The sequence below is a fragment of the Gracilinanus agilis genome, chromosome 5 (assembly GCF_016433145.1).
Source record: "Gracilinanus agilis isolate LMUSP501 chromosome 5, AgileGrace, whole genome shotgun sequence".
In the NCBI taxonomy this organism is placed as follows: domain Eukaryota; kingdom Metazoa; phylum Chordata; class Mammalia; order Didelphimorphia; family Didelphidae; genus Gracilinanus; species Gracilinanus agilis.
The window spans coordinates 284,112,132-284,127,659 of NC_058134.1; the positions used below are offsets into that span (position 1 = coordinate 284,112,132).

The window sequence follows — 15,528 nt, forward strand, 5'->3', positions numbered from 1 at the left end:
CTTCACACCCCCAAAAACCCCCTCCCCCATTGCTGATGCACATTTCCACTGGTTTTAATATGTGTCATCTATCAAGACCTATTTCCATATTATTGATATGGTGTGGTCGTTTCGAGTCTACATCCCCAATCATGTCCGCATCAACCCATGTGTTCAAGCAGTTGTTTTTTTTCTGTGTTTCTACTCCTGTAGTTCTTCCTCTGAATGTGGATAGCTTTCTTTTCTATAAATCCCTCAGAATTGTCCTGGGTCATTGCATTGCTGCTAGTACAGAAGTCCATTACATTTGATTTTACCACAGTGTATCAGTCTCTGTGTACAATGTTCTTTTGGCTCTGCTCCTTTCACTCTGCATCAATTCCTGGAAGTCTTTCCAAATATATATATATATATTTTGAGGCAAACAGGGTTAAGCAATTTCCCCAGGGTCATATAGCTATTTATGTTATTTTTATCTGCTACTCTCTTTGGTATCTGACTTGGCATACACACACACGCACGCACAAAGATACATGTAGAATATGTTTACTTGTGGTCTTTAAACTAAGAATGGACAGAGAAAAATCCACTCACATATATGTATATGTACATTTCTCCTCACATATGCACATACACATATACATGTATAATATTTACCTGGAATTGTTGAACTAAAAATGGGAGGAGAAGAATTTGCCATCCCATTTTTAGTTCAAAGACTCTAGGCAAATTCAAATTTTTACCAGCTGTACACTTCATTTAATTAAAGAAACATTTATTAAACATATACTAAAATAATAGCTAACATTTATATAGTGCTTACTCTGTACCAGACACTTTGCTAAGTGGCTTACAATTTTTATCTCATTTGATGTTCACAACAACCCTAGGAGGTAGGTAATATTTATTCTCATTTTACATATGAGGAAATGGAGGCAAATAGAGGTTAAGTGACTTGACACAACTAGGCAGCATTGAAGGCAGTATTTGAACTGAGGTTTTCCTGACTTTAGGCCTAGCACTCTATCCACTTTAGTCAAGAACTGTCATTTTCACTCCTATTTTAGAAATCCAAATCACATCTATATATTTTGCAAATATATCTACTTCAAGAGTTTTTTCCTTTTTTTTTTTTTTTTTTTTTTTTTGGTAGGAAATTAGTGCCTTTAAATGGTAGTAGTTATGAAAATGCCACTTGTGCTGCTAAGGCCTTCAGTTTTGTGCCCCCAGGGTTTCTAATCCTTAGCAATGCTTCATCCCACCTTCCCTCATATATCTAAAGTATAGGGCTAGACTTCAAGCAAGGCCAGCTCCAGGGAATGCTCAACAGCTTTTCCTAGAGCTCTGATTAAGAATTCCTTTGACAAAATGGGAAGGAACAGTAGGGTAACAGACATCTGCTTGTCATAGTTGCACAATGTGGTTGATTTTCCTATCTCTTGTGGGTAATGAATAGTCCCACAGATGTGTTTTAATTTTTGACAAAATTATTTACATAGGAGTTTCATTAGTGATTTAAAAACCAAAATCCCCAATGGCCTTTTAATGTATTTATCCAAGGATCCCCTTGCACCTGTTGTAAATTGAATAAGACAGAGATTGTTGGTTTTTAGCATTTAATTTAGAGAGGAACCTATTTTCCTAGATTGTACATACCATCTTTGATGCAAACAAAGGTAGGTCTTGATGTTTTTCATTTATAATCTACCCATCTCCCTTTCTGCTTTCCAAATCAAATAGAAATATATCCTACTTTTAATGTGGAGAGGCTCATTGATAGGACATAATTTTAGATCTGAAGGAGGATAGAGTAAGTTTTCTCAGTATTCTTGGATGTTTGAAGATATAAGAGAGCTGTGGCAAAGTCAACACTTGCTTGTGATTGTAAGGAGATGGGTGCCGAAGTCAAAGTTTTCCTGTTGCCTCTCAGCTTAATCAATGACAATATTTAAAGTAAAGTCAGGAAAGTATGATAGTAATTTATCTCATTACATTTTTCCTTTTAGGGACTGTGGTTACTGAAAAAGAATTACTCTGTAAGACTTAAATTTAGGAATTATGCTAAATATGAGAATTCTAAAGTAATATTGTGCTCGCCTATTTAAAAATATTATAGTTTAAGTCAAAATGACTTTTAGAAGCTTTATTTACAAAGAGGTGGAAAGAGTGAAAGTGGAAAAATGTAGATAAAGAGACAGATTCTAATAAGCCTACCAGCCCTTCTCCTGAGAAGCCAAGCTCAGCCCCAGCAGGGCTTCCCCAAGACTCTGTCTCCACATGGATTTCCCAGTAATCCTCAGCCAGAAATCTCAGTGGTGTCTTCAGGGTTCTACCAACACAGCCTCCTCTAAAGCCAAGACAGTAATCTCTGGAACCAATCTCTCCAAAAGCCAGAAAAGCAATGCATCTAGACCTTGCTGATTTTCTCTTTTTATCCTCCTTTTTTCCACATCACTTCCCGTCACTTCCTGTCACTCTCCCATCTTCACCAAAACCAATGGCGGTCAGGGGGCAGGGGCCTTTGGAGGTGTGAGCTTACTCTAGTGACTCATGAACTCTCATACTTAATGGTAAGTAGAGATACTTTAAGTTATTGATTTTATTAGCTAAAAATAGACAAAGGGAGAGTTAATTGTATCTTCACAACTCTTTCCCTGATATCTAGGCATAGGGATTTGAATTCTATCTCTTCCTCACTTCCAAATCCAAAATTTAGACAATGACTATGGATTTTTCAATGAGGGGAATCAACATTTATATGAAATATGCTGTTTCTTTTGGTCACTTGATCTTCAAATTTTACACTTGGATGAGAGTGACTTTATAGGAGTCTCCTTTTGTGTATGGAGATTACATGATCTCCTATGAAATGTACAGGAGATCCCTTGTACCAGAGAAGAAGTCTGAATTTTTTCTTTTTCTTTTATGGAGTGTTTATAGCACCTTGGTATAGATTTTGGGTGAGGTATACACTTCTGAGTTTTTAAATTTTTTTTCTGTGATATCCTGTTTTTTGCAGTTTTCACAAAAGTCCCCCAAATTCCCATTTAATTTTTTATGCTGAAACATGATATATCAAAATTGCAATGGGGAAAGTTGCAATGTGGAAGGCATAACTATATGTTTATAAACACACACACACACACACAAAAGTATACTGTACATACTTATATTTATCTGTTTTTTTCCCCTGGAGTTGGACATTCACAGATATTCTTTAAATAATATTGCTATTGCTGTATACAATGTACTCTTGGTTCTGCTTATTTTGTTCATCATTTTATGCAAGTTTTTCCATGTTTTCTAAAATCATCTTGCTCATTATTTCAACATAGTAGTGTTCCATCATGATCATTTACCACAATTTGTTTGGTCATTCTCTAATTAGTGGGCATCCCCTCAATTTCCAGTTCTTTGCCATCACAAAGAGAGCTACTGTAAATTTTAGAACATATGTGTTCTTTTCCTTTTCCTTGATCACCTTGGGAAACAGAGGTATTACTGGGTTCAAAGGATATACCCAGTTTTATAAGGTTTTGGGCATAATTTCAGGTTGCTCTCAAAATGGTTTGATCAGTTCAAAGTTCTGCCATTGGTGTATTAGTATCCCAGTTTTTCCATATCTCCTCCAATCTTTGTCATTTTTCCTTTTTATAATTTTAAGCAATCTAATGGGTGTGAGATAATATCTCAAAGTTGTTTTAATTTACATTTCTTTAATCAATAATGACTTAGAGCATTTTTTCCACATGACAGTTTAGAGTAGTGATGGCAAACCTATGAAATGCATGTCAGCACTGACATGTGTAGCCATTTTCAATGATATGTGGCCACATGTGACCATGTACAGAGAAGTGTGGGGATGCATGCCAAGGATGAAACATTTGCTGTAGTGTAGTACAGACACTCTGCTTACTACAGATGACAATTCTACCTATATTAATTTACCTATTTTGGTTTATTAAATACAGTTATATATTACAATTATACATTTTTGTTAAATTATAAATATTGTGAAATTATGTTGTTTTTTTCTTGAAGCGACATACCACCTGAATTATGCTTGGCTTTTTGGTGAATTTTGACACACTAAGCTCAGAAGATTGCCCATCACTGGTTTAGAGCTTCGATTTCTTCATATAAAATCTGCCTGTTCTTATCTTTGATCATTTATCATTTGGGGGATAAATCATACTTTTAGACATTTGGCAAAATTTTGTATATATTTGAGAGTTTGAGAACCTTTTCTAAGTAACTGTCTATAACATTTCCCTTCCAGTTTTCTGCTTTCCTTCTAATCTTGGCTACATTGGTTTTATTTGTATAATAATTTAAAATTTAAATTTAATCAAAATCATCCATTTTACATCTTACAATGTTCTCTATCTCATTTATTATAAATTCTTCTATTCATTAATTTGATAGGCAATATGTTTCATGTCCTTCTAATTCCCTATGATATATAGGTTATTTATCTATTTTGATCTAATCTTGATAAATGGTATAAGTCTGGTATCTATCTTTTCTGCCAAACTGCTTTCCAGTTTACCCCCAAATTTTAATCTAATAAGGAATTCTTATATCAAAAACTTGAATCTTTACATTTGTTAAATATAAGGTACTATGATCACATCCTACTGTAAATTATATGTTTACTCTTTTTCTAAATTCATTTTCAAACCTTGCTTGCCCACCTAATTTTCAGATTTACCTGACTCTGCTTTTTTGCAATTGGGAAATAATTCCATTTGACTATCTTGATCCCAGGTGCCAGCTGTACTGTGACCAATGTGTATCTAGCCTTTGTTCCAATGTTCTCTGGCCTTCTCCATAGCTAGCCTATGTTATGATTCTTTCCAATCTATTGATCCTTTTCGTTACCCAATAGAAAAGTTGAAAGTACAATATGCCCTACTGTGAGAAAATTGAAGGGATTAGGACAGCAAATTGTTATTTGTGAAAATTGAGTGAGTCACACTAACTCCATTTTATGACTCAGATCTGGAGATAGCTTAATTCTCTTTCTATTCAATTATGGGTTGAGTCTAATTTCTGACCTGAGAAAAGTTTATTCAGTTGGAATTTGGAGAAAATCTTACTGCAATTTTTGAACCTAGTCTTATATAGCTGGAAAACTGGTTTACCTGTGCCTACTTTTCAGTACCTAATGTTAGGTTATATTGGCCAGAAACACAGTCAGATTCCAAGATCTGATAAACTGACAAAGAATTGCACATCTCAAGTAACCTATATATTTTATCTGAAAACTGGTTCCTTAGTGATCACTTATTGTTTCCATGTTCCTTTGATTGTTTACAGATACTTGGGGGAGGAGTGAGACCTCTCTTTCTTTGAATCTGGGGAACTGAATCTATTTACTCTCCCTTTTACCATTTGGAAAGTTCCCAATCTTTCATCACATTAGAGAAATCAGAACACCTAATCTTGTATTGTTTCTTTTAAACTAATTTCTTTTATTTTATTAATTGTTTTTACTGTATAAAAATTCATCTCCCCCATATTTAGAGTTCAGCTCTAAATTGAGGAAGGGGCTTGGTCCCAGTTTCTTAGACAATGGCATGCATTGTGATAACTTGTAAATAAATACAGAACTATGAAGTGACTACTAGAAAACCCACTCTTTAATCAGGAAGAAAGGACATAGTTAAATATTCTGGTCACCACACAGAATCATAAGCTAAATACCATACAGAGCCAAAGGCTCAGGGACTCTGGGAACCATACCTTTTGGAGAACAGCTTAATGCCCACTCCTCCCTGGGAAAGAACACCATGCTGAGTGTCAACTCACCTCTGGGAGAACACCCAGCTCAATGCTCACTCAGAAGAGATACCTGAGAATCTCTTTATACCTTCTGGGAAGCCTACAGAGACTAACCACAAATAGGTGTGTAAACCTCCTAACATTCAGCAGCTATGGTATTAGGGAATGGCCAGCTGTAACAAATTAAAGACAAGGGTCAAACTCAGGAGCTGGGCTTCCAGAGAGGAAACTTTTACCCAATAAAAAAGCCTCCCCCCAAAAAAGGTGCTTAATATTCAAATCAAAATAGGTGTGTTTGGCACTGGAATTTCTCAAAGGATAACAGTAAGCTGAGTCATCCAAAAATCCATGTTGACAATTATTTGATAAATTGTTGTGGGAAGAAGATCAAAACATTATTTTCACAGCCATTTTGTATTTTGCTCATTACACTACCTCACGATTGCCCTAATTTGGATCAACATGAATCTGCCCTCCAGATGGTGATGGATATCCTTATAAGGACAGAATTATAGTCTAGACTCTAGAGGTTATATTAAGGGGAACTAGCTTCATACAGTTATCCTCTTAATGGTCTTTCTTTTCTTCCTATGCTTCGCTCAACCCCAGTCATTTAACCACAGTTAACAGGATGATAGAAATTTTTTCATGTTTTATGAAATGACTCCCCTTGACATTTGGTATTTAGAAGTTCTTTTTTTTTTTGGTCTTTCATTTTATTTCTTGAATCCTGGAAGCCTGGACTTAGCATCTCTCTTAATCTTATTAAACCTGATTCTGCAATGTTCTCTGAGCCCTGGGAAATTTCAGCATCACCAGGGTGATATGTCTTCCCTAGAGTAACAAAGTCAGTCATGGCTTCTAGGTGGCTGCAGAAGTCTACCTCTGATAATTTCCTTTGGCTACAGAAGCCTATCTCTGATCTTTGAATCACTGGCTTTTGACCTAGTTGTGCTTGCTGAATTCCCAATGATTGCCTCTGAATTTCTATAGACACTAAAATTGATCATTGAGTCTTTCAAATCTCAGAAACTTGCTAGTGTTTTCTGAAAAACAACCTCACTGTCCCTGTTTTTAGGTCAACACCTCAGAAATCTGCTTCTCTGTTTTATCCCAGCCATCCTCATTCCTCCCAGAACTCTGATACAACTTTTAGTCCTAGAAGTTTTTTCCTTTTACATGATTACTTAGTTTAATTTTAGTCATTACTTAGGTTAATTTCCAGCTGCCCTAAAGGATCCAAGAAATAAACTCAAACTGGGTCATCTGAATCTTGAAAGCAGATGCTAAGTGTTCGCTCCTAAAATTGGGGAAAGTATTACCTGCTGTCAGTGGATGCACACTGTGTCCTTGGAAGAGAAATCCTGTCCTAGAAAGATTGACTCTGCACTAGCTGAGCACCTACATAAGGAAAATGCATGTGAAGAAATGCTTCTTTAAGTCTCTTTCCAGGGTAATAGTCATCTAGGCAAAATTTGAACCAACTTCTTTGGTTCAAACTGCCTTAGATGGAGGACTAAGTTGCTAAAGACCCTGTGAGTTGTCCTTCTAGGAAATAAGAGACAAAGTTATTGCAGGATCAGTACTGAAGGGCCGACTTTGCCATTGTAGAAGCAGATGTCAGTCTCTTTAGAGGGATATATTGAAAGAGTTGGGGAGTCCTGAGAGCATGGAATAGCCAAGGTGGTGACAGATGGAGGATGCTTTCTGATATATTATGACTTTGAGCCTTATTTAGCTTCTTATATTGACCATCTCTATCAAGAGAAATTGGTCAGATGTCAGGGAAATAGAAAACAAAATGGAATGTTGTTATACTATAAGAAATAAATGCTGCCTGAATGCTGGTTAAGGTTAAACCTTCTCTCTTGCTGCAGTGTGGGCTTGGGTTATCTGGGCTCTATGTTGCTCATATGCCACCTAGACCCCAATCTAGCCTTGTATCCTATTGTGGCTTAGGTGTGGATTGATGAAATGTTGTCCCATTCACCTACCCTGGCATATTTGCTCTCAGATCCTCCATAGGTTTCTTTGTAAAGCCCTAAAATGTATGAAGGCTCTTGTTGCAGTTTTTATTTGTTCTTTGTGATTGTTCAGCCTACTTCTATTTCAACTTAAAGTTGACAGAATATGTTGTTAGTATCATTAGTAGTCCTTATAAGATTATAAGATTTGTGAAACAGTGAATGGGATTAAGAATATGATATATGAGAATGGCATTTGTATTTTGGGTCACAGTTTACAAAATAGGGTTGATAGATCCATGGCCAGGGATGGAGTACATCTAACAAAGACTGGTAAGAAATTTATTTGTCATGTGCCTTGAAATTCTAATAAAAATATCTTTAAACTAAAATGGAAGGGGAATGGAGAATTCCTATATATATGTCCTTCAAATTAGTTACTTTTAAGAGTAAATGAGGAAAAAGAATAGCATTGCGATCCCCAGAGGTCCACAGGAGACCAAATTCCAGAAATGAGTGGAAAGTAAAACTAGTGGCCTCAGAGATCTATGGATAAATGCCAAAGATTTAGACATCAAGAAACTGGTAGTTCTCAAGGTAACCAAAACTCTCCATAGTCTTGCAAAAAAAGCTCTAAATCACTATTAGAGAAATAAAAATTCAGACATATCTGAGGTACCACCTCACACCCATCAGATTGAGTATTATGAAAGAAAATGACAAAATTTGGAGGGGATGTGAGAAAATTGAGACACTAATACTCTGTTGAGGAGTTGTGAATTGATTTGGTAATTCTGTAGAGTAATTTGAACCTATGCCCAAAGGACTATAAAACAGTAAAGACCCTTTGACCTAGTAATACCATTACTAGGATTTGTATCCCAAAGAGATAAAAAACCAAAAAGGGTAAGGACCTATATGTACAAAAATATTTAAAGCAGCTCTTTTGTGGGGGTAAAGAATTAGAAAGTGAGGTGATAACCTTTAATTAAGAAATAGCTAAGTTATACTATATGATTGTAAGGGAATACTATTGTGGTGTAAGAAATTATAAGCAAGAGGACCTCAGAAAAACCTGGAAAGACTTACATGAACTGAAGCAGAGTGAAGTAAGCAGAACTAGGAGAACCTTGTACACAGTGACAGGAATACTGTACAATGAACAACTATGAGAATAATAGCTATTCTCAGCAATACAATGATCCAAAGCAATCTCAAAGGACTTATGATAAAAAATGGCATCTGCTTCCAGAGAAAAAACTGATGGAGTTTGAATCCAGACTAAAGCAAACTTTTTTCACTTTCTTTCTCAATTTTTTTGTTCAAATTTCCTTCCACAAAAGGATTAATATGGAAAAATGTTTTCTGTTATTGTACATGTAAAGTCTATATGTTTTGTTTACCATATCAAGGAGGGTTGGGTTGGTGGGAGGGAGAGGATTCAAGACTCATAATTCTTTTTTAAAACATTGGAAACAGGTTTTTACATATAATTGGGGGAAAATGAAATTAAGTAAAATGCATTGTTTTCCAATAAAATTATATAAATGTACAGTTTATCTTCATATGATTCTGACAACTTTCTTTTATGAAACATCAAATTGACTTTCATCCCTGATAATCTGGCTTCAAGAAACCTTCTAACTGACCCTTGTCTCACATGGACAATCAAGCATGCCATGACACCTTAGATAGCAGATATAATCACATCTTAAATACTCTTTTTTTGACTCAGTTTCTCCTTCTGTATCTAAGGCTACTCCTGGGTATCCTAGTCTCTGTCTATTGCATTTAGGCCTTTCCCAGCCATGTTGTCTGTGGCTAGTGCATAATTCCTCAGTGGTTGCAGGGCCTATATTCTCCCCCCTTTCAAAATCTATATAAATACACTGTATTCTGTAGTTTGTTGGAAATCCTAGACTGTGCATCTTCCAACATTAATCTTCTTACCTCGATTAAAGATCCTTATTATAATTACTTTGGCAGTTCTCTCTTTTTTCAAGGTTGACAGTTGTAACACTTGTAATTTCTAGCTTTTCATTATTATTATTAACTTGCTAGGTATGGGGAAGACCACGGAGTTACAATAAGTTGCATCAATTATTTCAGATGTTCTAGTAAATTCTTTTGGACCTTTTGCACATCTTTCCCTACAGCTAGAATTTCCACTAAGAATCTCAGAATTTGATTTCTTTTTTCGTCTCTACAGACTTGATAAAGGAATACTCAGTTCTATAATACAAACACTCAGCCTAAATAGATATCAAGTAAAGAATAGACTTAATATTGCTAAACACAAAGGGTTTACCCCTGAGTCCATAAACAAGCATGATAATTCTCCTTACTCCTGTAGTTTCATACTCTAGGGAAGGGAATGTCTTTGAGGAATGCACAGATTTCTCATCCTCCAGAGCCCTCATTATCATAAGATAAAAAAATTCATTTGCTTTGGTTTTATGTATTATTTGATCTTACATTTTTCTCATGATTCCATTGCATTTAATATACATTTTAACCATTATGGTAGTCATGAGGCTTAATATGTTCTAGTTTTGGGATAGGTGCTTTGTCCTTTCCAATCACCAGTGGCTCCTTAAACCTTTGTTGAGTTGGGAAGAGCTAACGTCAAACCCTGGCTCAGAAATTTATTATTTCTGTGATTTTGGTGTGGAAGCAGATAAAGCCCCATTCTCCATCCTGTCTTCTCCCCAGGACCCTGCACTCACTTTAGGAAATATTAAGAAACATTTTATAACTGTATTAGTCTAAAGTCTTTGTATTAATATGAAAGAGAAACTCATCAATCTTTCTCTATTAATGCCAAAATGAAAATCTGTTCCCTCCTCTCTGATCAGCCCAGTAAGGAATCCTTCCATGCAATAATTAGGATGATGGCTGGACAAAGGCAAGTGGGAAAGGCTCTTAGTTGATAGACCTTGACTAGATTAGGCCTATGAGTCACTGAGAGTGGTAGCCTCTTTTTCTATGACTTGAAAAGAGGAAATGAGAGGTTTTGGGAAATGATTCTCTAAGATTGAGTGATTTTTATTGATAGATATACTAAAATATTAGCTTTTACCTCATCCTGAGTTGTGTAATTCTCCTCTCTTATATTGTGAAATTTCCTTTATTCAAGAATATTAGAAGCATTACTTCAAAATGTCTTGTATTAGAGCAGGAGTCGGCAACCTTTTTGGCCGTGAGAGCCATAAACGCCACATTTTTTAAACTGTAATTTCGTGAGAGCCGTACAGTGCTCACAGTGTGCACTCCTGTATCAGCACCTGAAAAAAATGGACTTTATGGCTCCTGCAGAAAGAGCCATATCTGGCCCTCAAAAGAGCCAAATATGGCTTGAGAGCCATACATTGCCAACCCCTGCATTAGAGAGATATTTAAAGGCATGAGGTCATTTTTTGCTTATGGAGACCTCTCTCTAAGACCAGTGCCTGGTCTTAAAAACAAGGATAAGTTAGTGCATTTTTGGGGAGCATGCCTGTGCCTACAAGGTGGGGTAAGCTATTTTTTTAAACCCTTGTACTTCGGTGTATTGTCTCATAGGTGGAAGATTGGTAAGGGTGGGCAATGGGGGTCAAGTGACTTGGCCAGGGTCACACAGCTGGGAAGTGGCTGAGGCCGGGTTTGAACCTAGGACCTCCTGTCTCTAGGACTGACTCTCACTCCACTGAGTTACCCAGCTGCCCCCAGCTATTTTTAATTTAATAAAATGGGGAATATAGTAACACCTGCTTCACAGGGTAGCTGTGAGGATCAGATGAGCTGAATTATTATAAAGCACTTTGCAAAACAAAATATTATTGAAAACTTTATTATCATTATTATTTCTTGTTTGAGCAGAATTTGCTGTTCTTTTCCCCTATAGTCAGTTATTGTTCACTTTTCTCAGTTTGAAAGCCTACATATTCTATGATCTCATTTAGTCCTGATACATTTTGCTAGAAAATAACTTCAGTGTTTTCTCCAAATAACCAATTTAATTTAGACAAATTTTATTGACTATTTAGTATATACAAAGGTCTGTGCTACATCTTCCAGAGCAACATATGAAGGTAGATAATAGATAAGCTCTTTGCCCCTAGGAGTTTCCTATCTAATTATGGTGGGAGCAAAGGTAGACACATAATTATAGTGCAAATTAAAACAAAAAGAATGCATAAGTGCAAAGGAGAACTATAATTAAGGTGTTATAGGATCTCTGAGAAGAGGCTGATACTTCAACATGGTAGAGACAGGGAAAAGATTATAAAAATCAATCAGGAAACCATGAGAGGAAATGACCAGAAGATTGATAAGTAAGCAAAGGTAGGGAAACTAGATATGGAATTGGAACAATAAAGAGTTGATGTTTAGAAGAAAGGAAAATTAAGAATAAAGGAGAGAATCTAGGCAAAAAATATTTGAAATTGGTATAGGCACTGACAATAAGGAACAAATTTATTCTGGTGCTAAGGTATTAGGCTCTATGACTTCTAAAAATGTTCTAAGTGGGAAGATTCTGGATTCTATGGTTTTATCAATTGGAGATTTCCTGTTGCTATCTTATGCCAAAGCAGGAATTAGTCTGATGGGTGAGTGTGCCTTAACCTACAAAGGAAGAAGGAGATAGATAGATAGAGGGGAGAGAGAGAGAGAGAGAGAGAGAGAGAGAGAGAGAGAGAGAGAGAGAGAGAGAGAGAGAGAGAGAGAGAGTAAGGATTCTCTTAGAATGGGAAAATGGACTGGGAAATTTAACTGGCTAGCCTATAGCTAAAGGCTGATTAGCAAGGAAAATAGCAAATATGCAAAATCTTTGAGGGTTTTTCTATTTGGCATTTTGACTTTAGTATCCTCTTATTGCTTCAAGAGAAACACAATCTTTTTAATTAAATTCTTAAAAGCTTCTATAACTTGCTTGTTCCTCAGAGTATAAATAAAGGGGTTCAACACTGGGGTGACAGATGTTGTGAGTATGGATACCATCTTGTTCAAAGCCACTTCTTCCTTTGCAGAAGGTTTCATATACATGAAGATACAGCTGCCATAAGTGATGGAGACAACAATCATGTGGGAGGAACAGGTGGAAAAGGCCTTTTGCCTTTGCTGAGCAGAGGGGAATCTCAGAACTGTCCTGAGAATGTAGGCATAGGACAAAACCACTAAGAACAAGGTAATGATGAGTGTCAACACAGCAAAAATTAAAACCATTCTTTCTATGAGCTCTGTATCTGAGCACACAATCTTCAGCAGGGGAAATGCATCACAGCCAAAATGATCAATGACATTGGAGTCACAGAATTCCACTTGGAGGCCCAGGCTAAGTGGTGGAAGGATGATCATTAGTCCAGACATCCAGGAACTCAACAGGAGTTGGTTACAGACTTTACTGTTCATGATAGTTGTGTAATGCAGAGGTTTGCAGATGGCCACATAACGATCATAGGACATAGTAGCCAGAAGAAAGAACTCTGCTGCCCCAAGAAAAATTACAAAAAATATTTGGGCAAAACAAGCATTACGGGAAATGGTATTGTCCCCAGTTGATATGGTATAGAGGTACCTGGGAATACAGGAAGTTGTGAGTGATATTTCTAAGAAGGAGAAATTTCTAAGAAAAAAATACATAGGAGTTTTTAGGTAGGGATCTACCAAGGTGAGAATGATGATGGTCAGGTTCCCAATTATACTCAACAAGTAGTTGAGAAACAGAAAGATAAAAAGCAAAACTTGCAGCTGTGGGTCATCTGTCAGACCCTGCAGGATAAATGTTATCCCAGTGTGATTTCTCATCCCTGCTTTTTGAATTCTGATGTGCCTGCACACAGAATAGAGAGGAAGAGTTTCAGTCTGAAGAAGAAGATGGAGACAAAACAAGAATAATCATGGGATTCAATAGGAAAGAGAAAGCAAATGACTCATTTAAGACTTGTCTTAAAGATTTAGGCACCTTGTAATCCACTTTTTTCTAGTTTTTATCAGGATTGCTTCTATGTAGTTTAAAATGAATATCTTTTACCCTTTCAAACATAGTTTCCTAATGGAATCTCCTATTTTATCCATCTTTATCCTCCTCCACTTTTTTTAGGCAAAACATAGAGAATTTATTTTGGAGTCACAAGACTTAATTTCCAATCCTGGAAGTAATATTTACTTATTCTATGATATGAGGAAGTGAATCTCTGAACCCAACATTCCTTTTCTATAATAGGAGTTGTGATATCTTTAATATTTACAGTTTTTTAAAAAAACATACTTTGTAAACTTTAAATTTTAGTGATTATTATTACAGGTGTTTCTCTAGGTTGATTGACAACTATCTCCTATGATCCAGAAATTCTGATTTCATCTTTACATCTCTACTCCCCAGTATATGAAAAATTTCCCCATTATCTTTTTCTACTACACTCTCTCAAGGTGGGGTTAGGAACATCTGACATCAGATAGTAAGCAAGCTGGCTATGAGAAATATTGCAGACAAAATGGGTCTCTCCTGGCTCCTTCTTACTGCTGTTCATACTTATGATTATTTTTATCACTCAATGTTCCTGAGGTTTTCCCCTTAATGTCTCACATATGTCCTGACAATGGCCTTCTGTACAATCTCTTCTGTCAATTTTTTTTTTGTGATATAAGTCTCATTCTTCAAGAATCTACTTTTTTGAAGCTGGCACGTCTCAGTTATACACTGGAAATCAAAAGGCCCAGTTTCAAATTCAGCCTCTGATTCTCAAAAATTGTTATCTTTGGCATTGTAGCTCATCTCTCAGTTTCTTCATTTGTTAAGTAGGGGAGCTGTATTAAGTTATTATTCAGGTCCCTTTGAGCTGTAAATCCCATAATCCTATGATAAATGAGTTCGCAATAAGGTATGAAAAATGGTTTCTTCTAAGGAGGTAATTTCATCTCAAGTGGTGAATGAATTGCTTTTTTCCCCTAGAAAAATATAGAATTTTTTCTCCCTACAAAGATGGATTGATATGTTTCAGGGTTTGTTGAAAATATTCTGATAGAATTTCCTATTCTTTTTTTTACTCAAATTCTGTTAATGTTACTTTTGTTCTCCCTTTCTAGTATAGTCAAATGAGCTATTTTAAGCTAAGTTTTTTCAAGTGAGTAACTCATATCACATGTATTTTTAAACAATGAAATTTTTGTCATAGGAAGACATTACCTTGTTGGAATTTTGGGAAGTAGTAATTTTTTTTTGACATAATAGTGTTTCTAAATGAAATCTTGAGAAGTGGGGGAGATTTTTCAACACCTCACATCATATAAACAAACACATAATCTACTGAACTTATGGCTGGCTCCATGATACAACTCTAATGAGAATATTAAATTTAACAACATTCCTATTCCATGTAGAATGTGACATCTCAGAAATGATGTCTGAATATTTCTCTGAAATGGCCGAAGTAATTTCTAAAATTTTGGATTTTGGAAACAGTCAGGTCTGACATTTGCTTTTGAAGGGACAGAGAAAATAAACATTTATTAAACATCTACTATGTGCCAGGCACCAAGTGCTTTACAAATAATATTTTATTTGATCCTCTCAATAGCTCTAGGAGGTATGTGATTTAAATAACTTTTTCAAGATCAAATAGTTAGTGTCTGAACATAGATTTAGACTTGAGGGTTCCTGACTTCAGGGCCAGTGCTTTATCCATTGCATCACCTAGATGTTTTTTCTATGAGGGAAATAGCCACATACATTTTATCTTGATAAATCCAAAAGAAGGAAAATTCATGACCTAACAGATTCTTGTCATACTTACATTTCTGACAGTGCGTCATGGCATCA

At 35.9% G+C, this 15,528-nt stretch overlaps 1 protein-coding gene across 1 annotated transcript; it reads right to left on the reverse strand.

The window, feature by feature from the left end:
* Positions 1 to 12,578: 12,578 nt before the first annotated feature.
* Positions 12,579 to 13,514, reverse strand: LOC123248663 (olfactory receptor 6C2-like). The gene has a single exon (XM_044677508.1). It carries the CDS (start codon positions 13,512 to 13,514, stop codon positions 12,579 to 12,581), a length of 936 nt encoding a protein of 311 aa, XP_044533443.1.
* Positions 13,515 to 15,528: the final 2,014 nt, after the last annotated feature.